Source organism: Hyperolius riggenbachi, chromosome 3, assembly GCF_040937935.1.
Source record: "Hyperolius riggenbachi isolate aHypRig1 chromosome 3, aHypRig1.pri, whole genome shotgun sequence".
NCBI classification, from domain to species: domain Eukaryota; kingdom Metazoa; phylum Chordata; class Amphibia; order Anura; family Hyperoliidae; genus Hyperolius; species Hyperolius riggenbachi.
This window is the reverse complement of record NC_090648.1, coordinates 456,002,639-456,028,829: the sequence shown is the minus strand read 5'-3', so window position 1 is coordinate 456,028,829 and position 26,191 is coordinate 456,002,639. Positions and strand designations below refer to the sequence as shown.

Genomic DNA, 26,191 nt, shown 5'->3' with positions numbered 1-26,191 from the left:
ACTCAGCTATAAAGATTCCTGAACAAAGCCAGACTGAATGCTCAGTTGGGGATTTTATCAGGGCTGATAAGAAGCAATCTGAACAGCAAATAATGAAACAGAGAGCAGGGTAGGTGTTTTCTCTAATGTTCCCACTGATATATATGGTAAAATACAAGTGTGCTTCATCTCTGGTTCCCTTTAACATTAAATTATAAAAAAAAAGAATGTATAGAGCATCAATACATTTTTTAAAAGTACATTGTTTTTATGGAAAGTATTTCACTTTCATTCTCAGCTGGTGGCTTTTGCGATTCTGGTGACTCAATATGAGATTTCACTAATAATTTGTGTGTTTACTTCTCCAGAGAAAGACAGATCAAGTGTCCCAAATGCGAAAAGCAGTTCTGCCGCACCAACCACCTGAAGAAGCACCTAAATTCCCATGAAGGCAGGAGGGACTATGTCTGTGAGAAATGTTCCAAGGCCTTCCTCACAAAATACCACCTCACCCGACACCTCAAAATCTGCAAGGGCCCCACCATAGGGCCCCCCACTGACCCAGACGAGGAAGACGACGACTCCGAGGAGGAGGAACTATTGAGTTCGGACTGTAACGTATTTAATACTGACGAGAATCTGACCTCACACACGTGACTGATGTGGACGCTATTTATTTTATTTATTTTGTGCGCCCATCTGGTTGATAAACTGTGGACCTTAAAGAGAACCAGAGATGAAGCACCCTCTTGTATTTTACCTTATAAATCAGTGGGAACATGACAGTAAACACCTAATCTGCCCTTTGTTTCATTGTTCTCTGTGTAATCTGCCTGTTATCACGTCTGATAAGAATCCCCGACTGACAAGTCAGGCTGCTCCGTCTAGCTTTGCTACAGAAAGATTATAGCTAAGTCTGTCTTCTGTGGTGTTATTTCAAGCCCAAGCCTGCCCCCTTGTGGCTTTGCTGGGAATGATTATTGCTGAGTCATTATAGCAAAGCCAGATTTAATTGCTCAGTCTGGGATTCTTGTGACTGCTGTTAACAGACACTTTTAGCAGTGAGGGTTAAACAGAGAGCATGGTAAGTGTTTTCTCTAATGTTCTTACTGATATACATGGTAAAATACACAAGGGTGCTTCCTCTCTGGTTCCCTTTAATCATGAATACTTTTTTTTTTAAAATAATGCCAGCGCCATGTTGTATGGAAGGGGCTTAAAAAGTTAATTTCATGTACATAATGCAGTATCCATATCAAAATAAAAGGATGATAAACTTAAACGTCCTCTGTAATGGTATAATCCAGCTAAGCATATTCACACTTTTTTTTTTTTTTTGTCCACATGGGAGGAGTGACCAGTTTTTATGCACAGTATATAAATGCCATATTTTTGTTAAAGCAGACTAGAACTTAAGTACAGCACACAATGAAAAGTCATTTCACATATGGTTGCTGAATACATTCACTGGACTGTGTTGTTTAGCTACATCAGAGTGTCTTATCAGTAGCTGTGAATCATGATTGCGAGCCGTGCCCCAGTAGCGCTTTGCCCTGTGCAAATACAAGCGTAACTATTTTAGTGCTTCTAGTGAAGTGAATCCAAGTAAAACTTAAGTATTTCCATAACCTGTAATGAAGATTTCCTGTATATTTTAACCCTCTTAGGACCAGACCGTTCTAGCCCCTTAATGACCAGAGCCATCCTTTCCCTGTTTTACTCACTGTAATCTGACCAGGATATGAAGCTCTGCTGTCACTAACAGCAGAGCAAGCTGACTGCATGGCAAGGAAATTTAAATTTATGCCCGGGCAGGCTTAAAGAGGAACTCCAGCCTAAACAAACATAATATCACTAAGTTACATTAGTTATGTTAATTAAAATAGATAGGTAATATAATCTTTTACCCACAGTTTTAAAAGAACAGGCAAATTTTTGATTTCATGATGGCAGCTATCTTTTTGGTTGAAAGTAGGTGACAGGGAGCATGAGACACCGTTCCAACTGTCCAGTGTCCTGAGCACCTCTCCCAGTTGCTAGGCAACGTGAATAACATAGGAAATCCCATCATGCTCTGCACAGCATCAGGGAAAAAAGCCTAGGCTTTTTTCTTTGATGGGTGGAGCTTAGCTAAAAATGCAGCTAAAAATTATGCTTTGGTAAGAAAAACAAAGTTCTGATGCTGTGAAACTGTTAAACACCAAGCCTTTTCAGTTCTGCTGAGTATATTTTTAGTCCGGAGGTTCTTTAAGCGGAACCAAATAGTGCAGATTTCAACTAGCAACATCAGGAAGAGGTTAAACGAAATGTAATAATTTATGGCAAGCTCAACTGTAAACTATTGACTATTTCTTCCCAGATCTGGGTAGATAATTTACAGTTCAGCCAGCCATAAGCAATTTTTACAGTTCTCCCACGGGATTAAGCACACCCGGTCATCTCTTCCTTGTTAGCAATGGCATTCCTGGTAGCGTGTAGAGGGTAGTGCAGGCTACTCTCACTTGTAGTGCAGAACAGAGTGGGCTGTCTTGCTGCACAACTAAAGGTGGCCATACACTTATAGATTTGCAGCAGATTCGACCATCTGATAATTTGTCAGATGCCTGTTAAGTCGAATCTGACAGGAATCTGATGTGTGCCACACACTAGGAACAGATTTCACAATAAAATCTATTGGAATCTTATCTAAATGCATTATTGGACCATTAGATACAATACAACTATGGGCCATCTAACTGCTGCTGAAATCTGCCGCAAATAGATCGTCCTGATTTGATGGAATAGATTTCCGATTGATTCCATATAATTGAACGATTGCTGAAATAGACCAGTGTATGGGCCCCCTAAGGCGAGTGGAGATTGCCAAAACTACCTGCAGAGCTATCTGAGCCACTCGCATTACAGATGTGAGTGACTTATGATTAGCTGCATTTTGAAGAGACTTTATGATTGGCTTAAGTGTGAGCAGAAAGTTTTGCAGGACACATCTACGGAGGTATCAGAGCCACTCACAGGAAGCGAGTGGCTGCCTCTATACAGTGACTGCTGCAATTTTCAAAAGGAGTCAGATACTGTACCAACAATTTGTCCAGTCTGGCTATGCTACACACACTACAGCCACCTACGACGGGTCTGTCACACCCTCCCGCTGGGCAGACTTTCAGGTGACAGTAGCGCGTGTGTACGCACTGTCGGCGGACTGATAAGGCTGTTTCTGAGCGATCTGCCCGGCGGCTCGTTCAGAAACAGCCTCATCAGTCCGCTGACAGTGCGTACACACGTGCTACTGTCGCCTGAAAGTCCGCCCAGGGGGAGGGTTTGATAAACCCGTTGTTGGCAGCTGTAGTGCACGTGTACGCATCTTTAGCCTTAGTAAATGTGCTTGTATTATACCTCCAATGGGAGGACAAAGTTGTCTTTTGCTGCAGATAATGTACCAGGGCATGCTGGGCAATATCTGAACAGTTCTGAACTTACTGTATATACTCAAGTAAAGTCTAGAAATTTGGGAAAGCCCCAGGTAAGTGCAGATTTTCATTTTTAGCTGCTCCGGGTCTCTTGCTGTTTGTCTCAATATGATTTCCTCTTCTTCCTCAGGCAGAAGCTTCTCAGTTTTGGATTAGAGTCTGTAGTAGGGAGACATACTGACCTGTTTTCTGCAGAAGCTGTAAATCAGTGCCACCTCTTCTCCATGGTAATATGAGGGAATAATGGACAGTCTGACATAATGAATGACACAAAGATGTTCTGCAAACACAGGTTTATTTAACATTAACAAAGCAAACCTACAACACTGATTATGAGCAGCGGGGTGGGTTGCCCAGAAGTGCTTTCAATGCAGATGGGGAAGACTGGAGTGTGGAGACCGAAAATCTGAACAGAAATTTAAAGCCAACTTTTTTTTGTAATAAAATAACAGAACGTGATGCTGTTTTAAATGAAAGGTGCCTCTGTCCTCCTGTAGTGGAGATGATATCACTCTAGGTGGCAGTAGTGGTCTGCTCTAGCTCAGAGGTTCCCCACACCTGTTCAAGTGATCAGCTTAAAATGCTGCTAATATGCCCATTATCCTGAAACATGGCAGAAATTGGGATAACCAAATCTGTGTTCGGGTTGTGATCTAGTCAAAGAGGCTCTAATTCCTGTTCACTGAGAAGCCTTAGTATTCTCACCCTAGCTCCTACCCTCTATACTGCTACTCCCCAGCCACCCCCCTCCCCCCATCATATGCCCATTCCTCACCTTACCATCACAATCATGAAACAGGCTTGTCTGCCAGGCAGTTTCAGTACTTCTGCTATGCCCTTTGTACCTATATGGGGAAAGGGCGGCTTGTGTACACAAGACTGACAGTGGTTCATATGGATGAATAGCCACTTACAGAGGAATTTTAACTAAAGGCATACACTTTATTCCAATCAGTAGCTAATACCCCCTTTCCCACAAGAAATCTTTACCTTTTCTTGAAATGATCATCAGGGAGGTCTGCTTGTGCTCATATTGTGGTAAAACCCCACCCACAGTGTGATGTCATGACCATGGTCCTGACAGTTTGCCATCTATGAACCTCGTTGGCAGTTGGAAAATATTTCCCAAAATGCGACAGCATCTCCCCCTGGGCAAAGAAATCTAAGGCCTTTTGCACGCTACATGAAATTCCAATTTATTTATTTTTTTTTATACGGTCCGATTTTTGATTCAAATAAAAAAAAAAAAACTGCATGCTGTTTAATCTGAATAAAAAAAAAAAAAGGAAGCGCATGTAGTGTGCAAGAGGCCTCACTAACACTCTGTACAGATCCCCTGGCAGAACTAAAGAGGTCACCTCCAGTGATAAATTTCAGAATGTAAATGAGGAAAGATTTTACAATAGGGAAACACTGGACTAAAACTATAAATTCATATTTAAAAAAAATCTATGCATTATGTTTTCACTACAATTCCTCTTTAAAGAGACACTGAAGCGAAAAAAATTATTTTATGATTTGTATGTGTCGTACAGCTAAGAAATAAAACATTAAGATCAGATACATCAGTCTAATTGTTTCCAGTACAGGAAGAGTTAAACTCCAGTTGTTATCGCTATGCAAACAAGCCATTAACTCTCCCTCTAAGTTTTATGTCGGGAATACACGATGCGTTTTTGCCGTCGATTTCGCTTTCGATAGATTCTACTCTCGATTCTCCTCTCAGTTCCTTATCTTTTCTTATCAATTTACATTCACTTGAATGAGGAGAATCGAAACGAAAGTAGAATCGACCAGATCCGACGGGTTGGAATTTATCTATCGAACCTATCTATCTAAATTAAAAACTTACCGTGTATTCCCAGCATTAGTCATGGAGAGGGCTGTTATCTGACATATTATCTCAACTGTAAGTGAACTGTTTACTAGAGGAGAGGTCATTACTTCACAGACTGCTCTGAAAGACTCATTTTGAATGCTGAGTGTGGTGTAATCTGCACACATTATAGAATGCTGCAATGTTAGAAAAAACACTATATACCTGAAAATAAAAGTATGAGAATATTTTCTTTGCTGCTAATCTTCTAGTAATTATTCATAGTACACAACCAATTCACTATATCATATTTTTTTTTCGCTTCAGTGTCTCTAAGTGGCAGAAAATGCATGGGCCTAGAGAAGATGATTTTTCCATAACCCTGTTGACAATGGCACCCAAACCTGAAACTGGTCATGCAATGTAAACAAGGACTGTTCAGTCCTGCTTTGAATGTATACCTGTAACATTAACTTTAGTGAAGGGGGAAAAAAAAAACCCTAGAGAAACAATTGATATTCACCATGTAATTAAGGTTTGATCCACAATGAGCCTTGGGAGGGGAGGTTAGTGTCATCTTTACTATTGGCAGACCGGAAAAACCACTAGCCAGCACCAACTACCATTGTTTATAGCCACACCCCCTAACATTGTGATAGGCCACAAGCTTTTTTTTTTTTTAGATCGATATATATACACAGAGGGAGATGCAGGTTGCTGGCAGTTGGAAACAGCCTTTATTTCCCACAATGCAATGAGGTTTCACAGACAGGAAATACTGTGGGAGTGGTTTCACTACAATATCAGCCATACAGCCCATGCCTCCCCCCCCAATTTGAAAAAAGAAAAGAGTAAAGATTTCTCAAGGGAAAGGGGATATCAGCTACTGACTAGCCTAATGAGGAAGTGCTCCATAGTGAGGCTTGCAACACGCTCATTCGGACGCTTGCAACTCGTTGAACCGCTGGGCAGAGAGCGGCATTATGGCTAATTAACCCTGCCGCAACACTAGTAACCACCGTGGTTACTCATGATTAATCCATGGAGAGCAAGCCTACTACTGACTGGGATTAAGTTCAATCCTGGGTTACAGTTCCCTCTTTAAAACAAAAAAGGTAGATCGCTCAATAGGGGGGGGGGATCCTGTGAATGCCCAGAGGCTTCCCTGATGTCCACCACCCCTCCGCTGCCAGCTGGTTACTCTTCTGCACTCCCCTCAGTGTACAAGCATGGCCTACTAACCGAGGTAAGTAACTCTCCCCCCCCCCCCCCCTTATTCTGGATACAGAGGTGCCCTTTATAAAGCATTAGCGGTTATATGTTCAGCAATTTACTAGATAACATGCTCGAGCTGAAATCTAGGCAATTTGTTTGAATGATGAATAACCCACCTGTGCCACGATGAGAAATTCCACATAGGATGTTCCACTGATGAGGCACAAGTTACGCGGTTAAGAAGCACAGATGCAGACCAGCGGTTTAAAATAGCTTAAACTGTTCTCTGGTACCATCAGTGCTGCCTGTATTGTAGATCGCCACAGAAGAGGTTAATTCCACACCGGTGAGATGCTGTGAATATCCCACCTGCGTATAGGTGCAACTTCCTGCACAACTCCCACTGATGGTGGCACTTGGACAGAAGTGGGAAACACTGGTGTAGACCACTATGGTTGGGACAGGGACAAGGCAGGCCTACAGTCTCATCCCTGGTCAGGCACTTTGTGTGATTGCATGAAGCAATCTGATTGGTGAGTTCTCTTCTTTGCTTACCCCAAATGCTTACTGCTTAGCTATACTATCTGTAAAGTACACTAAAAGGCTAAACAAAAAGTGCTATAGAATGTAGAGAGACACAAAACTATAACCAAACAAGAAGTGGAATCATTCAGCTTCAATACTCTGCATTGAAGGGGTAATCCTTGTGCTTCTTGGCACTGTAAAACAAATAGAAGAAAAAACAAAACAAAACTGTATTATGGAAGGTCAGGGAAACCGCAAAACAGCAAAAGGAAAACTCCACAGCTATTAATGTCGGCTGTCATGCAAATTGTATGCAGGTTGGAATTGGGCCAAGCCAAGACAGGAAGCACTCAACATACAAATTGCATGCAAGCCTAAATGATTAGCATTTCATAGACTATATTCTAACACTGTTCCCTGTGACTGATTCCTCCAATACTGGGATTGTAAACTCACAGGGACAGGGACCGCCTCTTAGTGTTTCTTATTCTGCTGTAATTTATCCTATGAACATGGACCAGTATTGATGATGTCACAAATCACACATTATGTATGAATTTTTATTGCTGGATGTCCTGATTGTACATTTTTGTAAGTAACATGAATCTATGCTCCCCACTATTTGTTCTGTATTATGTACAACACTATAGAAGATGTTGGCACTATATAAAATAATAATGACTGCATTAGGCCTTTATAGTGGTCCTCCAGCTTCGCTATATTACAATTATACTTACGATGATAACGCACAGACCCTCCAGCTCTGACTGAAGTTCATTATCTCTTTCATTTCTTCCTCAGACAGTTCAAAGTCAAACACCTGAGGAAAGCAGACACAGGAGATGGTCAGTGATATGGAGCTATTAATGGAAACATACATTTCCTGCTGCTAGGATCCCATTATTATTGCTGTAAGCTGTTGACAGACAGGCAGCCTATTGGGCCAATCAAAGTGCGGGGATCACATCCTAAAAAGCTACAGGACCTGATGGGGCCCAGGGCGGGATTAATGGAGCAGCCGGTACATACAAAGGAGTGCGCGTAAGTTAGCAGCGCGCTTCACAGCACTACACTGCATAGCGTGCGCAGAGGTTTTTTAACTTGCACTTCTCAAATTAAGCCCAATTGCTAGTTTGAAAATGGAGGACAGAGAATTCCATCGATCACAGTGGACAAACAGGATGCAGGAGAGGAGAAATACTGATGAGAAGACTATGTGGGGGGGGGGGGGGGGGGTCACGGCCCAGTTACACAGCGCTGGATTGCCAGGATGGAGGACGACGGGCAAGTCTAGTTAGGATCCAGAGGCAAGTATCCCCCAGATGGTTTTTTTTTTGTTGTTGTTACAGGTTTTCTTTAAGGGAGAGTTCTGTGTGAGAGTAGTGTTTGGTTATGTTATAGTAGAATATCGGTATTATTTTTCTACAATAATTTACGCTTTACAGAGCATCATTAAATTTTACTGATATTCTACTAGCCGAAATTGTGCACCCAAATTCCTTCACGCCCCCTTTATCATGCATGCCTGTCATCTTTCGTTACCATTGTTGGTACCTATGTTGGCGCTTCATAAATACAATGAATAATGATATTCAAACCCAGGTTCTTAACCCATAAAATCAAAATAAGAGAACTGGAATCCAGGAAAGTCCTCATTATTTCTATAGGTACAATTGTTTATCTTAGCAGTTTGTTTTTACTTCAGATTCAATAAGCCACATGAAATCACTAGGGTTTGGGTCAAATACCTTCCCAAATAGATTTTGTTCTGCAGTACCTTGAAATTTTCCCCGATACGCTGAGGGGTCACTGATTTTGGGATGACTATCAGATTCCTCTGAAGAGGGAAGCGGAGCAAAACCTGAATGGGAGTAAAGAATGTTTAACATTTGGTCATGTGACACATACAGTATCTGCTGCTGAGGGGAAAAAGAAAAAAAAAAAAGCCATTTTGCATTTTTTTTCTATGCAACTAATAGTGAACCACACAACCCTGCTACACCGCACAGTTTTTTTTTCTTATCAAAAATGTTTATACACGCTAAGTCTACAACATCACCAGAGATTGTTACGGTATACAAAAATAGACAGTACGATCAATTGAAGTAACCAAACAGAAAGATGGCATCAATGAGGACAATGTGAAAGAATAATACCTTCAAAGATACAATATAACAACCAGAGCAACAGTGCAGTGAGTCGAAAGAATTATAACTGGAACCACTTCCTGCCATACTGATAAGGGTGTAGAAAGACTGACATACTCAAAAGGATCATGGTACACAGAGCTAGAAAAGCCATTAGAGGTTTCTGAAAGACTGCCAAGGGGAAGGAGGGAAAGGCGGGGTCACATATTAGGCCACAAACCATTTAAGATTAGCCAACGCTGTTAACTGCGGTCATGGGCGAAAGTGGTGGCTGACCGCAAGAGCCTTTTACTTGGCATTTATACTGATGCTACCTTGTCTAATCACCAAAATTACTCTTGTAAAAATTGTGTTGTTAGCTGTGGGGAGTGTTAAAGAGAACCCGAGGTGGGATTTAATTATGTTAGTGGGGCACAGAGGCTGGTTGTGCACACTAACACCAGCCTCTGTTGCCCCATGATGTGCCTCCAGGACCCCCCTGCGCACTGCTATACCCCCCGCAGTGCTAGCGACACAGCGTGTCGCCAGCACAATGTTTACCTATGCGGTGTCTGTCAGCGCCGATCCCCCGCCTCCTCTGTATCGGCGCTACCCGCCCACGTCCCTTCCCTCCAATCAGCGGGAGGGAAGGGACGCGGGCGGGTAGCGCCAATACAGAGGAGGCGGGGGAGCGGCGCTGACAGACACCGCATAGGTAAACATTGTGCTGGCGACACGCTGTGTGTCGCTAGCACTGCAGAGGGTATAGCAGCGCGCAGGGGGGTCCTGGAGGCACACCATGGGGCAACAGAGGCTGGTGTTAGTGTGCACATTCAGCCTCTGTGCCCCACTAACATAATTAAATTCCACTTCGGGTTCTTTTTAAAGGGCAACTGAAGTGAGAGGTATATGGAGGTTGCCATATTTATTTCCTTTTAAGCAATACCAGTTGCCTGATCCATAACACCAGAAACAAGCATGCAGCTAGTCTTGTCAGATCTGACAGTAATGTCAGAAACACCTGATCTGCTGCTTGTTCAGGGTCTGCGGCTAAGGGCTCTTTCACACTAGCGGCGATTTTGAGCGTTAACGCAAACGGCTAACGTTTGCGTTAACCAAGGTAAGGTGAAAGTCCATAGACTCATTTTACCTTTCACACCCGACGCTGCGTTTCAAAGCGTTGCGGTTCCGACGCACCCGGGCGCAGTTTTTCCTCAAGCGCACCCGCGAGCCGGCGTTTTCCGTCGGGTTTACCAGCTACCGCCGCTGATTGCGTCGCACCGCAGATACCCGACGCCGCCGCAGGCAGACAACGTGTGCAGGAGAACTGCTTGTGCACGCGTTGGCTGATGTGAAAGAGCCCTTAAAGAATTATGCTGGGCACACACTGAGATTTTATGGTCGACTTTCTGTCAGATCGATTATTTCCAACATGTCCTATTTGCTTTCCAATCGATTTCTGTTAACCTCAATAGGAAATCGATCGGAAAGCAAATCGGACATGTTGAAAATCGATCTGACAGTAAATCGGCCAGAAAATCTCATAGTGTTTACCCAGCATTAGAGGCAGAGGATTAGGCAACTGGTATTACTTAAAAGGAAATAAATATGGCAGCCTCCATATCCCTCTTAGTTCAGTTGTCCTTTAAGATTAGCTGTGGGGAGTGTTTAAGGTTAGTTATCGGTAGTGGGAGGCTTTAGTGTGCATAGGCTTTGGTTTAGCTGTAATAAAATATTGCTATGACATACTGATTTTTTTTTGACTATCCTTTATTCTATTTTAATAATAGAATTCTGGTAAATTTACTGATATTCTATCGGCTTTTCTGGGCACCTTTTTTTTTGGACATACGCCAGAGGTCCCAAAACGATCAGTCTGAGTGAACTCGGTCAGGACCTGGAGGTGTGCAGAAATTACATGTGGCCGGTGCCAAAAGTAAATGAACATCTCTCGCTTACCTGGGCAGATGACTTATTGTGCCGCGCGGCAATCTCTTTGATTTTTGGTTCGTCTAAAAGGGATGGATCTTCTGGCTTGGCCCTGAAATACATTGTACAGGCAACAGTGAGCCTCAAACTCCCAGTTAGTTTTTTAAACATCTGGATAAGAGCGTTGTGGAACGTCGCCCCGTATTAAAGCATTCAGCTGAGATGTCCTGTCTGTACTCCTACACTAGTCACGATTTAAAGGAAACCTGTAAAAAAAAAAAAAAGTTTCACTTACCTGGGGCTTCTACTAGCCCCCTGCAGCCGCCCTGTGCCTGCACCATCCTGGAACGATCTTCCGGTCCACCGGCGCGGCTCACTTTCAAGACTTACAAGTTGACGCCCACTGCGCCTTCGCAGCCCTGGCCGTGCACGCCCTCGTTCCCATCACCAGGAGCGTCATGCTCAGTACGAGAAAACCTTGTACTGTGCAGGACACTACTGGTGACAGGACCACGAACAAGGCCGTGCAGGCTCAGTGGCAGTTGCTGAAAGCGAAACTGAGCCATGGTGGGGGACCGGAGGATCATTCCAGGTAGGCGCAAGCACAGGGTGGCTGCAGGGCGCTGGCAGAAGCCTCAGGTAAGTGAAACTTTTTTTTTTTATTTTTAAAGTCATTACAGGTTTCCTTAACCACTTGCCGACCGCCTACTTCATATTGGCGGCGGCAAAGTGGCAGCCCCAGGACCACGTAACGCAGATTGGCGTCAGGTCCTGGGGCACTCTCTGGCCGGGGATCGCGCGCATCCGCCGGCAATAGGCTCCGCCCACCCGCGACGTCAACCCGCCGGCCAATCGGAAGCGCCGGCGGGTTGTTAACCCGACGATCGCCGGATAGGAAGCGTATAATACGCTTTGTAATGTTTACAAAGTGTATTATACAGGCTGCCTCCTGCCCTGGTGGTCCCAGTGTCCGAGGGACCACCAGGGCAGGCTGCAGCCACCCTAGTCTGCACCCAAACACACTGATCTGCCCCCCCCCTGCCCCCTGATCGCCCACAGTACCCCTCAGACCCCCCCCTGCCCACCCCCCAGACCACCGTTTGCACACAATCACCCCCCTAATCACCCATCAATCACTCCCTGTCACTATCTGTCAACGCTATTTTTTTTTTAGTCCCTAAACTGCCCCCTGCTCCCTCCTGATCACCCCCCCACCCCTCAGATTCTCCCCAGACCCCCCCAGACCCTCCCCCCCCCCCCTGTGTACTGTATGCATCTATCCCCCCTGATCACCTGTCAATCACCCGTCAATCACCCCCTGTCACTGCCACCCATCAATCAGCCCCTAACCTGCCCCTTGCGGGCAATCTGATCACCCACCCACACCAATAGATCGCCCGCAGATCCGACATCAGATCACCTCCCAAATCCATTGTTTACATCTATTCTCTCCTCTAAACACCCACTAATTACCCATCAATCACCCCCTATCACCACCTGTCACTGTTACCCATCAGATTAGACCCTAATCTGCCCCTTGCGGGCACCCAATCACCCGCCCACACCTCAGAACGCCCTCAGACCCCAGCCCTGATCACCTCGCTAGTGCATTGCTTGCATCTATTTCCCCCCCTCTAATCACACCTTGAGACACCCATAAATCACCTCCTGTCACCCCCTAGCACACCTACCCATCAGATCAGGCCCTAATTTGCCCCGTGTGGGCTCCTGATCACTCGGCCAAACCCTCAGATCCCCCTCAGACCCCCTTCCGATCACCTCCCCAGTGCATTGATTGCATCTATTTTCCCCTCTAACCGCCCCCTGAGACACCCATCAATCACCTCCTGTCACCCCCCTAGCACTCCTATCCATCAGATCAGGCCCAATACATCCTGTCATCTAAGAGGCCACCCTGCTTATGACCGTTTCCACAAAATTTGCCCCCTCATAGACCACCTGTCATCAAAATTTGCAGATGCTTATACCCCTGAACAGTCATTTTGAGAAATTTGGTTTCCAGACTACTCAGTTTTGGCCCCGTAAAATGCCAGGGCAGTATAGGAACCCCACAAGTGACCCCATTTTAGAAAGAAGACACCCCAAGGTATTCTGTTAGGTGTATGATGAGTTCATAGAAGATTTTATTTTTTGTCAAGAGTTAGCGGAAATTGGATTTTTATTGTTTTTTTCACAAAGTGTCATTTTTCACTAACTTGTGACAAAAAATAAAATCTTCTATGAACTCACCATACCCCTAACGGAATACCTTGGGGTGTCTTCTTTCTAAAATGGGGTCACTTGTGGGGTTCCTATACTGCCCTGGCATTTTAGGGGCCCTAAACCGTGGGGAGTAGTCTAGAAAACAAATGCCTCAAAATGACCTGTGAATAGGACGTTGGGCCCCTTAGCGCACCTAGGCTGCAAAAAAGTGTCACACGTAGTATCGCCATACTCAGGAGAAGTAGTATAATGTGTTTTGTGGTGTATTTTTACACATACCCATGCTGGGTGGGAGAAATCTCTCTGTAAATGGACAATTGTGTGTAAAAAAATAAATAAAAAATGTGTCATTTACAGAGATATTTCTCCCACCCAGCATGGTTATATGTAAAAACACCACAAAACACATTATACTACTTCTTCTGAGTACGGCGATACCACATGTGTGACACTTTTTTGCAGCCTAACTGTGCTAAGGGGCCCAAAGTCCAATGAGTACCTTTAGGATTTCACAGGTCATTTTGAGACATTTGGGTTCAAGACTACTCCTCACGGTTTAGGGGCCCTAAAATGCCAGGGCAGTATTGGAACCCCACAAATGACCCCATTCTAGAAAGATGACACCCCAAGGTATTCTGTTAGGTGTATGATGAGTTCATAGAAGATTTTATTTTTTGTCAAAAGTTAGCGGAAATTGGATTTTTATAGTTTTTTTCACAAAGTGTCATTTTTCACTAACTTGTGACAAAAAATAAAATCTTCTATGAACTCACCATACCCCTAACGGAATACCTTGGGGTGTCTTCTTTCTAAAATGGGGTCACTTGTGGGGTTCCTATACTGCCCTGGCATTTTAGGGGCCCTAAACCGTGAGGAGTAGTCTAGAATCCAAATGCCTCAAAATGACCTGTGAATAGGACGTTAGGCCCCTTAGCGCACCTAGGTTGCAAAAAAGTGTCACACATGTGGTATCGCCATACTCAGGAGAAGTAGTATAATGTGTTTTGGGGTGTATTTTTATACATACCCATGCTGGGTGGGAGAAATCTCTCTGTAAATGGACAATTGTGTGTAAAAAAAAAATCAAATTGTCATTTACAGAGATATTTCTCCCACCTAGGATCTGTATGTGTAAAAATACACCCCAAAACACATTATACTACTTCTCCTGAGTACGGCGGTACCACATGTGTGGCACTTTTTTGCACCCTAAGTGCGCTAAGGGGCCCAAAGTCCAATGAGTACCTTTAGGATTTCACAGGTCATTTTGCGACATTTGGTTTCAAGACTACTCCGCACGGTTTAGGGCCCCTAAAATGCCAGGGCAGTATAGGAACCCCACAAATGACCCCATTTTAGAAAGAAGACACCCCAAGGTATTCCGTTAGGAGTATGGTGAGTTCATAGAAGATTTTATTTTTGTCACAAGTTAGCGGAAAATGACACTTTGTGAAAAAAAAACAATTAAAATCAATTTCCGCTAACTTGTGACAAAAAAAAAAAAAACCTTCTATGAACTCACCATACTCCTAATGGAATACCTTGGGGTGTCTTCTTTCTAAAATGGGGTAATTTGTGGGATTCCTATACTGTCCTGGCATTTTAGGGGCCCTAAACCGTGAGGAGCAGTCTTGAAACGAAATTTCTCAAAATGACCTGTGAAATCCTAAAGGTACTCATTGGACTTTGGGCCCCTTAGCGCAGTTAGGGTGCAAAAAAGTGCCACACATGTGGTATCGCCGTACTCAGGAGAAGTAGTATAATGTGTTTTGGGGTGTATTTTTCCACATACCCATGCTGAGTGGGAGAAATATCTCTATAAATTGACAATTGTGTGTAAAAAAAATAAAAAAATTGTCATTTACGGAGATATTTCTCCCACCCAGCATGGGTATGTGTAAAAATACACCCCAAAACACATTATACTACTTCTCCTGAGTACGGCAATACCACATGTGTGGCACTTTTTTGCAGCCTAACTGCGCTAAGGGGCCCAAAGTCCAATGAGCATCTTTAGGCTTTACAGGGGTGCTTACAATTAGGCACCCCCCAAAATGCCAGGACAGTGAACACACCCCACAAATGACCCCATTTTGGAAAGTAGACACTTCAAGGTATTCAGAGAGGAGCATAGTGAGTCCGTGGCAGATTTCATTTTTTTTTGTCGCAAGTTAGAAGAAATGGAAACTTTTTTTTTTTTTTCCTGTCACAAAGTGTCATTTTCCGCTAACTTGTGACAAAAAATAAAATCTTCAATGAACTCACCATGCCTCTCACTGAATACTTTGGGATGTCTTCTTTCCAAAATGGGGTCATTTGGGGGGTATTTGTAACATCCTGGAATTTTAGCCCCTCATGAAACCTGACAGGTGCGCAGAAAAGTCAGAGATGCTTGAAAATGGGAAAATTCACTTTTTGCACCATAGTTTGTAAACGCTATAACTTTTACCCAATCCAATAAATATACACTGAATGGTTTTTTTTTTTTTTTATCAAAGACATGTAGCAGAATAACTTTCGCGCTCAAATGTATAGGAAATTTTACTTTATTTGAAAAATGTCAGCACAGAAAATTAAAAAAGTCATTTTTTTGACAAAATTCATGTCTTTTTTGATGAATATAATAAAAAGTAAAACTCGCAGCAGCAATCAAATAGCACCAAAAGAAAGCTGTATTAGTGACAAGAAGAGGAGGTAAAATTCATTTAGGTGGTAGGTTGTATGACTGAGCAATAAACCGTGAAAGCTGCAGTGGTCCGAATGGAAAAAAAGGCTCTGGTCCTTAAGGGGTTTTATGACTGCAGTCCTTAAGTGGTTAAAGAGAACCCAAGGTGGGTTCTAACAATGCTATCAGGACACAGAGGCTGGGTCTGCATGTACTGCCCAGCCTCGGTTGCTATACCGATCCCCCCTCAGCTCCCCCTGCGCTCTGCTATGCCCCCATAAATCACCCAGCCGTGCTGTCGACACGCAGCGTCGCAGCAGGCTGTTTACCTCTGTGTCAGTCTCGGCGCTCCCTCACCTCCTCTATAGCTCCGGTCCCCGCCCGCGTCCCTTCCATCCCCACTGATTGGAGGGAAGGGACTGGAGCTATAGAGGAGGCGGGGGAGCGGCGAGACAACTTACAGAGGGAAACAGCCAGCTGCGACTCGCTGTGTGTCGACAGCTCAGCTGATGATTTATGGGGGGGGGGGGGGGGGGGCCTTGGGGGTAATCGATATAGCAACAGAGGCTGGGCTGGGCAGTATATGCAGACCCAGCTCTGTGTGCCGAAAGCATTGTTAGAACTCACCTCGGGTTCTCTTTAAAAACATTTTTGACACGGACAATGAAAAATCCGTTGGAATCAAGGTCAACATACCCCTCATTTTGTATGTCGGATACTCACGATAGCACAATATGCCATCATTGATGCACGATTTTTAGTATTAATAATTAGGTCTTGGGAAGTTGTTTACATCTGTACAGTCCTATGTGATATGTATTGATAAGTCTGTTATTGGTAATATATTGTGCTTCAATAAAAATCCTATCTGCATAAAGAAGGGAAAGGACATCCACTATCAGATTTTATAGCTGTGCTGTCAATGGGGTCGCTGCAAGATAACGACCTCCCCAAATGGAGGAAAATCTTCCACTTTGCCACTTCATTCCCAAACCGGTGGTGTGTTCACCTGGCAGGTATAGTATACACTGTTCTTGTGAAATTGTCATCTCACTTTCTATCAAGCAAGGTCACAGCAGTAAGAAATCCAAACAGGTTCTAACCCTTCCCAATATGCAACCCCCCCCCCCCCCCCCATAAAAATGTACCTCTCTCTGATCTACTTTGTGAAATGTATCATAGACGGCAACATCTTTATTACTGGCAGGTAATCTCAGTAAAATGTTGGTTAACGGAGAGCTCCAAAGCCAGTAGAGAAGATCTCTGGTCTCCCAGAATGCTTGGTGGGGGGGGGAATTTACAGTGGTTTTCAAAAGTATTCAGCCCCCTTGAAGTTTTCCACATTTTGTCATATTACTGCCACAAACATGAATCAATTTTATTGGAATTCCACGTGAAAGACCAATACAAAGTGGTGTACACGTGAGAAGTGGAACGAAAATCATACACGATTCCAAACATTTTTTGTAAATAAATAACTGCAAAGTGGGATGTGCATAATTATTCAGCCCACTTTGGTCTGAGTGCAGTCAGTTGCCCATAGACATTGCCTGATGAGTGCTAATGACTAAATACTGTGTGTAATCTAATGTCAGTACAAATACAGCTGCTCTGTGACGGCCTCAGAGGTTGTCTAAGAGAATATTGGGAGCAACAACACCATGAAGTCCAAGAACACACCAGATAGGTCAGGAATAAAGTTATTGAGAAATTTAAGCAGGTTTAGGCTACAAAAAGATTTCCAAAGCCTTGAACATTCCACGGATCACTGTTCAAGCGATCATTCAGAAATGGAAGGAGTATGGCGCAACTGTAAACCTACCAAGACAAGGCCGTCCACCTAAACTCACAGGCCAAACAAGGAGAGTGCTGATCAGAAATGCAGTCAAGAGGCCCATGGTGACTCTGGACAAGCTGCAGAGATCTACAGCTCAGGTGGGAGACTCTGTCCATAGGACAACTATTAGTCGTGCACTGCACAAAGTTGGCCTTTATGGAAGAGTGACAAGAAGAAAGCCATTGTTAAGAGAAAAGCATAAGAAGTCCCGTTTGCAGTTTGCCACAAGCCATGTGAGGGACACAGCAACCATGTGGAAGAAGGTGCTCTGGTCAGATGAAACCAAAATGGAACTTTTTGGCCAAAATGCAAAACGCTATGTGTGGCGATAAACTAACACTGCACACCTCTCTGAACACATCATCCCCACTGTCAAATATGGTGGTGGCAGCATCATGCTCTGGGGGTGCTTCTCTTCAGCAGGGACAGGGAAGCTGGTCAGAGTTGATGGGAAGATGGATGGAGCCAAATACAGGGCAATCTTGGAAGAAAACCTCTTGGAGTCTGCAAAAGACTTGAGGCTGGGGCGGAGGTTCAGCTTCCAGCAGGACAACGACCTTAAACATAAGGCCAGGGCAAAATTGGAATGGTTTAAAACAAAACATATCCATGTGTTAGAATGGCCCAGTCAAAGTCCATATCTAAACCCAATCGAGAATCTGTGAAAAGATCTGAAAACTGCTGTTCACAAACGCTGTCCATCTAATCTGACTGAGCTGGAGCTGTTTTGCAAAGAAGAATGGGCAAGGTTTTCAGTCTCTAGATGTGCAAAGCTGGTAGAGACATACCCTAAAAGACTGGCAGCTGTAATTTCAGCAACAGGTGGTTCTACAAAGTATTGACTCAGGGGGCTGAATAATTATCCACTTTGCATTTTTTTTTATGTTTAGAATCATGTATGATTTTCGTTCCACTTCTCACGTGTACACCACTTTGTATTGGTCTTTCACGTGAATTTCAATAAAATTGATTCCCGTTTGTGGCAGCAATATGACAAAACGTGGAAAACTTCAACAGGGCTGAATACTTTTGCAAACCACTGTGTATGGATACACCTTAATAAAATGTGAATGGATGGTGATATTAACTTCCCGTTTGTGGCATATTAGTATATGTGAGGGTGAAAACTTTTCAAGATGGGTGGTGACCATGTAGGCCATTTTGAAGTCGGCCATTTTTGATCCAACTTTTGTTTTTTCAATAGGAAGAGGGTCATGTGACATCAAACTTATTGGGAATTTCACAAGAAAAACAATGGTGTGCTTGGTTTTAATGCAACTTTATTCTTGCATGAGTTATTTACAAGTTTCTGACCACTTATAAAATGTGTTCAATGTGCTGCCCATTGTGTTGGATTGTCAATGCAACCCTCTTCTCCCTCTCTTCACACACTGATAGCAACATCGCAGGAGAAATGCTAGCACAGGCTTCCAGTATACGTAGTTTCAGGTGCTGCACATCTCGTATCTTCACAACAGACAACTGCCTTCAGATGACCTCAAAGATAAAAGTCTAAGGAGGTCAGATCGGGAGACCTTGGGGGCCACGACGACCAATCAACTTTTCAGGAACTAGGAATGCTCGGACCTGACATCCATAATGTGGTGGCGCACCATCTTGCTGCAAAGACTCAGGGAACGTGCCAGCTCCAGTGCATAAAGAGAGAAACACATCATCATGTAGCAATTTCGCATATCCACTGGCCTTGAGGTTTCCATTGATGAAGAATGGCCCCACTATCTTTGTACCCCATATACCACACCATACCATCTATATTTGTTCTAAAGCTGGATCTAGACGGAGCGATCCGGCGGCTCGATTAGCCGCCGGATCGCCTCTGCCGCATCCCCGCTCGCGCGTCGGATTCGATTTCCCCCCTCGTCCCGCCGGCGCCGCTTATCTTCCGCTCAATTCCCTGCCATGGTCTACTCGTGGGGAACAAGCAGGGAATCGGCGGCAAGATCGGACCTGTCGAAACTTATCGAGCCGCATCAGCGGCTCAATTGATAAGACACATTGCGGCGTGTAGACCGAGCGTTACAGTCTAGGAGGGATCTATCCAATGTGAGCTAGGTTGGTTTGTTTACGTCACCATTCACATAAAAACGTTTGTCTCATCACTGAACAAAATCTTCTGCGTAAACTGAGGGGTCCTGTTCCAATTTTTGTTTTGCCCATTCTGCAAATTCAGTGTGCCGATCTGGGTCATCCTCGTTGAGATGCTGCAGTACCTGGCGTTTGTAAGGGTGCCATTTGTAAATAGCGAATATCCACCGAAGGGATGTTCGACTAATACCACTCTCCAGTGACATGCGGTGACTGCTATGCTGTGGGCTCTTGCTGAATGAAGCTAGGACAGCAACTGATTCTTTATTAGTGACAGATTTCATGCGTTCACATTTTGGCAAATCCAACACTGAACCAGTTTCACGAAACTTAGCAAGCAGTTTGCCAACTATAGCATGAGAGATGGGTGGTCTTGTGGGGGGGGGTCTTGCATTGAAATATGCTGCAATGACCCGGTTACTGCATTCACCAGACATCAACACAATTTCTATTCGCCCCTCACGTGTTAATCTCGGCGACATGTCAATGGTTATAAACAAAGAGAAACTTGTAAATAACTCATAAAATAATAAACTTACGTTAAAACCAAGCACACCATTGTTTTTCTTGTGAAATTTCTAATAAGTTTGATGTGTCACATGACCATCTCCCTATTGAAAAAAATAAAAGTTGGATTCAAAATGGCCACCACCCATCTTGAAAAGTTTCCCCCCTCACATATACTAATGTGCCACAAACAGGAAGTTAATATCACCAACCATTCCCATTTTAAAAAGGTGTATCCATATAAATGGCCCACCCTGTAGTATCACTGTGGAAGGTGCCAGCGCTACGTACGTGCGTGCCACTCGAAAATGGCTTGACCGATTTGAACGAAACTTGGTATGCAGATCCCTTACTACCTGGGATGAGATGTTCTGGGGGTCTCGCGTCCCCTATGCACACGTGGGAGGAGCTACAAACAGCAAATCAGATTTCACCTATTCAAGTCAATGGAAAAGGCTGCCATTCTCGCACTATTCAAGCCAGAATCCCCACACATGGCACAGTTGGTCACTTGGTGATGAGGTTACAAATCCAGGAAAAGTGGGCGGAGCATAAAACAGCCAATGAAATTTCAGCCGTTCATTTTAAATGGGAAAATATAAACTGCAGCCATTCTTAGACTGTTACTCGCAGAGTTCTCAAACTTGCCACAGTTGGTCACTGGGTGAATGTGATTAAGATTCAAGAAAGTGGGTGGAGCCTACAACAGCCAATCAATTCACCTATTGATTTTCAAGGGGAATATTTAAACTGCTGCCATTCTTACACTGTTAATGACAGAGGCTTCAAACTTGCTACAGTCGGTCATTGGGTGACTGGGGTTCAAATTCACTAAAGGGACGGGGCCACAAACAGCCAATCAGATTTCCTTGCTGGATAAACTGCTTCCATTCACACATTTCTGATGCCAGGACCCTGAAACCTCACAAACTTGGTCATTGAGTGACTGTGTGTCCAGGTTACAAAAAGTGGGCGGAGCCAAAAACAACATTTACTGGGAAAATATAAACTGCAAATTCTTACACCGTTAATGGCAGGGTTCTCAAACTTTGCACAGTTGGTCACTGGGTGAATGAGATTACGATTTTGGAAGGTGGGTGGAGCCTACAACAGCCAATAAAAATTCACCTTTTGATTTTCAAAGGGAATATTTAAGCTGATACCATTCTCTTATACTGTTAATAGCAGATGCCTCAAACCTGGTACAATTGGTCACTGGGTGACTGGGGGTTCAAATTCTGAAAGGGGGCGGAGCCACAAACAGCCAGATTTGTTTATTTTTCAATGGTAATATACAAAGTATTGATACCAAGGACCCCAAAGCTGATAAACTTGATCATTCAGTGACTATGTCAAGGTTAGAAAACGTGGGCAGTGCCAACAACTTTTAACATGACACAATTGGCCACTGGGTGACTGGGATGAATATTTAGAAATGAGGGTGGAGCCTACAACAGCCAATCAAATGTACCTATTGATTTTCAAGGGGAATCTTCACATTGCTACCATTCTTACACTGTTAATGGCAGAGGCCTCAAACCTGATACAGTTGGTCATTAGGTGACTGGGGTCCAAATTCACTAAAGGGGTGGAGCCACAAATAGCCAAATCAGATTTGTTAGATTGATTTCAGCCATTCTGTTATTGGCAGGGTTCTCAAACTTGACACAGTTGGCCACTGGGTGACTGGGACTAATATTCAGGAAAGTGGGTGGAGCCTACAGCAGCCAATCAAAATTCACCTTTTGATTTTCAAGGGGATTATTTACATTGCTGCCATTCATACACTCTTAATGGCAGAGGCCTCAAATTTGGTACAGTCAGTCAGTCACTGGGAGACTGGGGTTTAAATTCTGAAAAGGGAGCGGGCCAAAAACAGCCAATCAGATTTGTTTAATTTCAATGGTAAAATGCAACTTATTAATGCCAAGGACCCCAAAGCTCATAAAATTGGTCATTGGGTGGCTGTATGTCAAGATTACAAATAGTGGGCGGAGCCAAAAACAACTAACTTTTTTCATGAGAAAATGTAAACAGCAGCTTTTCTTACACTGTTACTAGCAGGGTTCTCAAACTTTGCACAGTTGGTCACTGGGTGACTAGGATTAATATTTGGAAAAGTAGGTGGAGCCTACAAGAGCCAATCAAAATTCACCTATTGATTTTCAAGGGGAATATTGAAACTGCAGTCATTCTTACACTGTTAATGGCAGAGGCCTCAAACCTGGTACAGTTGGTCGTTAAGTGTCTGGGGTTCAAATTCAGTAAAGGGGTGGCGCCACAAACAGCCAGATTTCTTTGCTGGATAAACTGCTTCCAGTCACACAATTTTGATGCCAGGAACCCAAAAGCTCACAAACTTGGTCACTGACTGACTGTGTGTCCAGGTTACAAAAAGTGGGTGGAGTTAAACAGACTTTTCTGGGAAATTGTTAACTGCAGCCCTTCTTCACTGTTAATGGCAGGGTTCTCAAACTTTGCACAGCTAGTTACTGGGTGACTGGGATTAATAATCAGAAAAGTGGGTGGAGCCTAAAAATGCCAATCAAAAATTACATGTCACTTTTCAAGGAGATTATTAAAATTGCTGCAATTCTTGCACTGTTAATGGCACAAGCCTCTAACCTGGTACAGTTGGTAATTGGGTCACTGGGGTTCAAATTCAGAAAAGGGGACAGAGCCACAAACAGTGAATCAGAGTTCTTTAATTTCATGGGAAAATACAAATGATTGATGCCAAGGACCCCAAAGCTCACAAACTTGGTCACTGATTGACTGTGTGTCCATGTTACAAACAGTGGGCGGAGCCAAAAACAAATTTCACTGGGAAAATGTAAACTGCAGCCATTTTTACACTATTTATGGCAGGGTTCCCAAACTTTGCCCAGATTAATATTCAGGGAAGTGGGTGGAGCCTATAATAGCCAATCAAAATTCACCTGTTGATTTTCAAGTGGAATATTTCAATTGCTGCCATTTTTACACTGTTAATAGCATAGGCCTCAAACCTGCTACAGTTGGTCATTGGGTGACTGGGGTTCAAATGCTGGGGAGGGGGTGAAGCCACAAACAGCCAATCTGAGTGGTTTAATTTATATTGGAATATACAAATTATTGATGCCAAGGACCCCAAAGCTCCTAAACTTGGTCATTGAGTGTTTGTGCGTTAGGGTTAGAAAGTGGGCGGAGCCAACACCAGTCAAATACATTCTTGGGCAACAAGACAAATACAAAATTTCACTGGGAAACCGTAAACTGCAGCCATTCTTACACTGTTAATGGCAGGGTTCTTAAACTTTGCACAGTTGGTCACTGGGAGACGGATTAATATACAGAAAAGTGGGTGGAACCTACAAAAGTGAATCAAACTTCACCTATTGCTTTTCAAGGGGAATATTTAATTGCTGCCATTCTTGCACTGTTAATGGCACAGCCCTCAAACCTGGTACAGTTGGTTATTGGGTGACTGGGGTTCAAATTCAGAAAAGGGGGTGGAGCCACAAACAGCCACTCAGGTTTTTTTTTCCTTTCAATGCAAATTATTGATACCAAAGACCGCAAAGCTCACAAACTTGGTCATTGAGTAATTGTGTGTTAGGGTTAGAAAAAGTATGCGGAGCCAACACCAGCCGAATACATTCCCGGGCAACCAGCTAGTACATAATAATGGACGTTTACTGGAAAGCAGTCTTACCAGGGTCGGTCAGGGGAGCCCAGCGGGCTGTATGCGGTCACTGCAATGCTTTTTGAATGGCAATACTCAATGAGCTTCTCCTGTGTTAGGTAAGGATGACACTCAATCTAGTAGTGAAGAGAAGAATACAGATAATGCTGTGTTAGTGTGGCTGGGTGACTCTGCAGGAAGAATAGGAGAACATGTATAGATCATGGAGCTGGAGGTTACCTGGTTGACAGCCGGCTTGTGCTTCAGACCCGGCTTGTTCAGCAAGCGCTCAATTTGGCTGTGATTGAAGTTAGAGATTCCTATGGCTTTCACCAGCCCGGCGTCCATCAGCTCTTCCATACCCTGCGGAGACGGGCAGAGTTATAATATAACCCTCAACACAAGAGATCCACATAGCTGTACATAAATGTATGCGCCAAGTTAAAGCAGACCCGAGCTCAGAACTTCCTCTCAGCTCTAAAAGATAAGCAAAAGCATAAGAACCTTTAAAGAAAAACATTTCTTTGCTGCAGCCGATACAAATCCTACCAAAAAAAAAAAAATCTGCAGTGTGTCCACTTCCTGCTTCCATGGAAGCAGACATATTAACATCCTGCGTTTACAAATAAGCTCTGTACCAAGGCAGCCACGTGACACAGCTGAGGGATCAAGTTACAGTTGTGAATAGTCACAGATGAGGGGGAATTACACAGGCTAAACTCTCTAAATACATACAGAGCGCATTTCTCTCTGTTTTCCTTCTATCCTGTGTAAGACTTCAGGTCCACTTTAAGTCAGTTACTACAGTTCATTGTCAGAAAATTAAAACGTTTTCTCTCTCTTTACAGATGTTTTGCCTCAACTAATTTGGGCCAAACAAAAACCAAATAAACCTGCGTTAGGAGTTTTCTAAAGCTATTATTTGCCCAAACAAAAAGGGCTGCGACTTCAGAATGGTCACCTCCTAAAGTAATCCCTAATGGATCCACAGAAGCAGCATTTTTGTAGCTAGAAGTAATGAGAGAGGGTGGAGAACAGGTGTGAGGCCAGTTTCACACTGCTAAATGGCATTGCTGTGCGAGGATCGTATCGCACAGCTAAAAAAAAAAAAAAAAAAAATAAGCCTTCGGGGGTTACCACTTCAATGCACGGTAGTCTCCCTTCTGGCCACAGGAAGTAAAACTCTAGCGCTCACTGTGGCTGACGGTAGAACTGCGTGGAAGTTTATTGTAAAGATACACTTCCGGGCATGCGCAACACGAGTATGTGCAGTGAACAGTTTATGTGCCGTGCCGTATAGACTTACATGACTTCCAGTATGCCACGCAAGCTGGCCACCAGCGTTACCCGAGCGGCAAACTGAGCACTTCCGTCGCATTGCGCAGGTAATGAAATTCCCCAGAGACTTGCACTGGCATAGTGTTGGCCTGCAGCAAAATAGGCCAACGCAATGCGCCAGTGTGAAAGGGGCCTAGGCTTCTTTCACATTGGGAAGTTGCATCACATGTAAAAACAGGAAAACTACGAAAACAAAAAGGTCTCATCGCACATTGCATACAGTGAAGTACACAGAGTCAATGAAAAGTATGCCCAACAGATCTGTCACATCATACTGCTACTGTGCTGATGTGAACAGTACCATTATAATATAACTGCCTTCAGTTAAAGTGCATAGATGTGAGCTGAGCCATAGGGAAACATGGACATTGCGGCCTTGTTCACATCATACGCGCTTCTGTGCACATTTGGAAGCGCGTATGATGTGGTGAAACGCAGGAACGGCAGAAGGGCATAGACTGCTGCCTGCATTTTGCCCGGAAGCGCAAAGCTGATCCCATCACTGTCAATGGATGGGATCAGCAGCGCAGATGGCGCGCGATCGTATGCGTTGCGTTCGGATCGCACGGCCATCTGCGCTAGCTAGATGTGAACGAGGCCTGAGGCCTAGTTTCCATCTATCCGCTTTTCAGCAACATGTATCAATCTGTAACATTGAGGTGCTGGTAAAAAGCGGTAGACGCGCACAGATGGAAACAAGGACTGGACTGCACATCAGTTGTCTGTTAAGTTATAACTGACAGCACGGATTCAGTGTGAAAGGACCTCGGGCCCTTTGTACACTGCATACATTG

General features: G+C 43.9%; 2 protein-coding genes across 2 annotated transcripts in view; one reads left to right on the top strand and one right to left on the bottom strand.

The window, feature by feature from the left end:
* Positions 1-1,261, top strand: part of PRDM4 (PR/SET domain 4) — a 39,391-nt gene extending 38,130 nt beyond the window's left edge. Inside the window, exon 12 of the mRNA XM_068277908.1 lies at positions 348-1,261. Coding sequence (XP_068134009.1) covers positions 348-636 — 289 coding nt within the window. The 3' untranslated portion in view covers positions 637-1,261. The remainder of the gene's footprint in view (positions 1-347) is intronic.
* Positions 1,262-3,724: 2,463 nt separating this feature from the next.
* The window catches only part of LOC137564257 (aldo-keto reductase family 1 member B1-like), a 43,569-nt gene continuing 21,102 nt past the window's right edge, over positions 3,725-26,191 (bottom strand). The window contains exons 5-10 of the mRNA XM_068277907.1: positions 24,300-24,422; positions 24,090-24,196; positions 11,088-11,169; positions 8,780-8,863; positions 7,740-7,822; positions 3,725-7,196 (exon numbers count right to left, since the gene is read on the bottom strand). Coding sequence (XP_068134008.1) covers positions 7,154-7,196; positions 7,740-7,822; positions 8,780-8,863; positions 11,088-11,169; positions 24,090-24,196; positions 24,300-24,422 — 522 coding nt within the window. The 3' untranslated portion in view covers positions 3,725-7,153. The remainder of the gene's footprint in view (positions 7,197-7,739; positions 7,823-8,779; positions 8,864-11,087; positions 11,170-24,089; positions 24,197-24,299; positions 24,423-26,191) is intronic.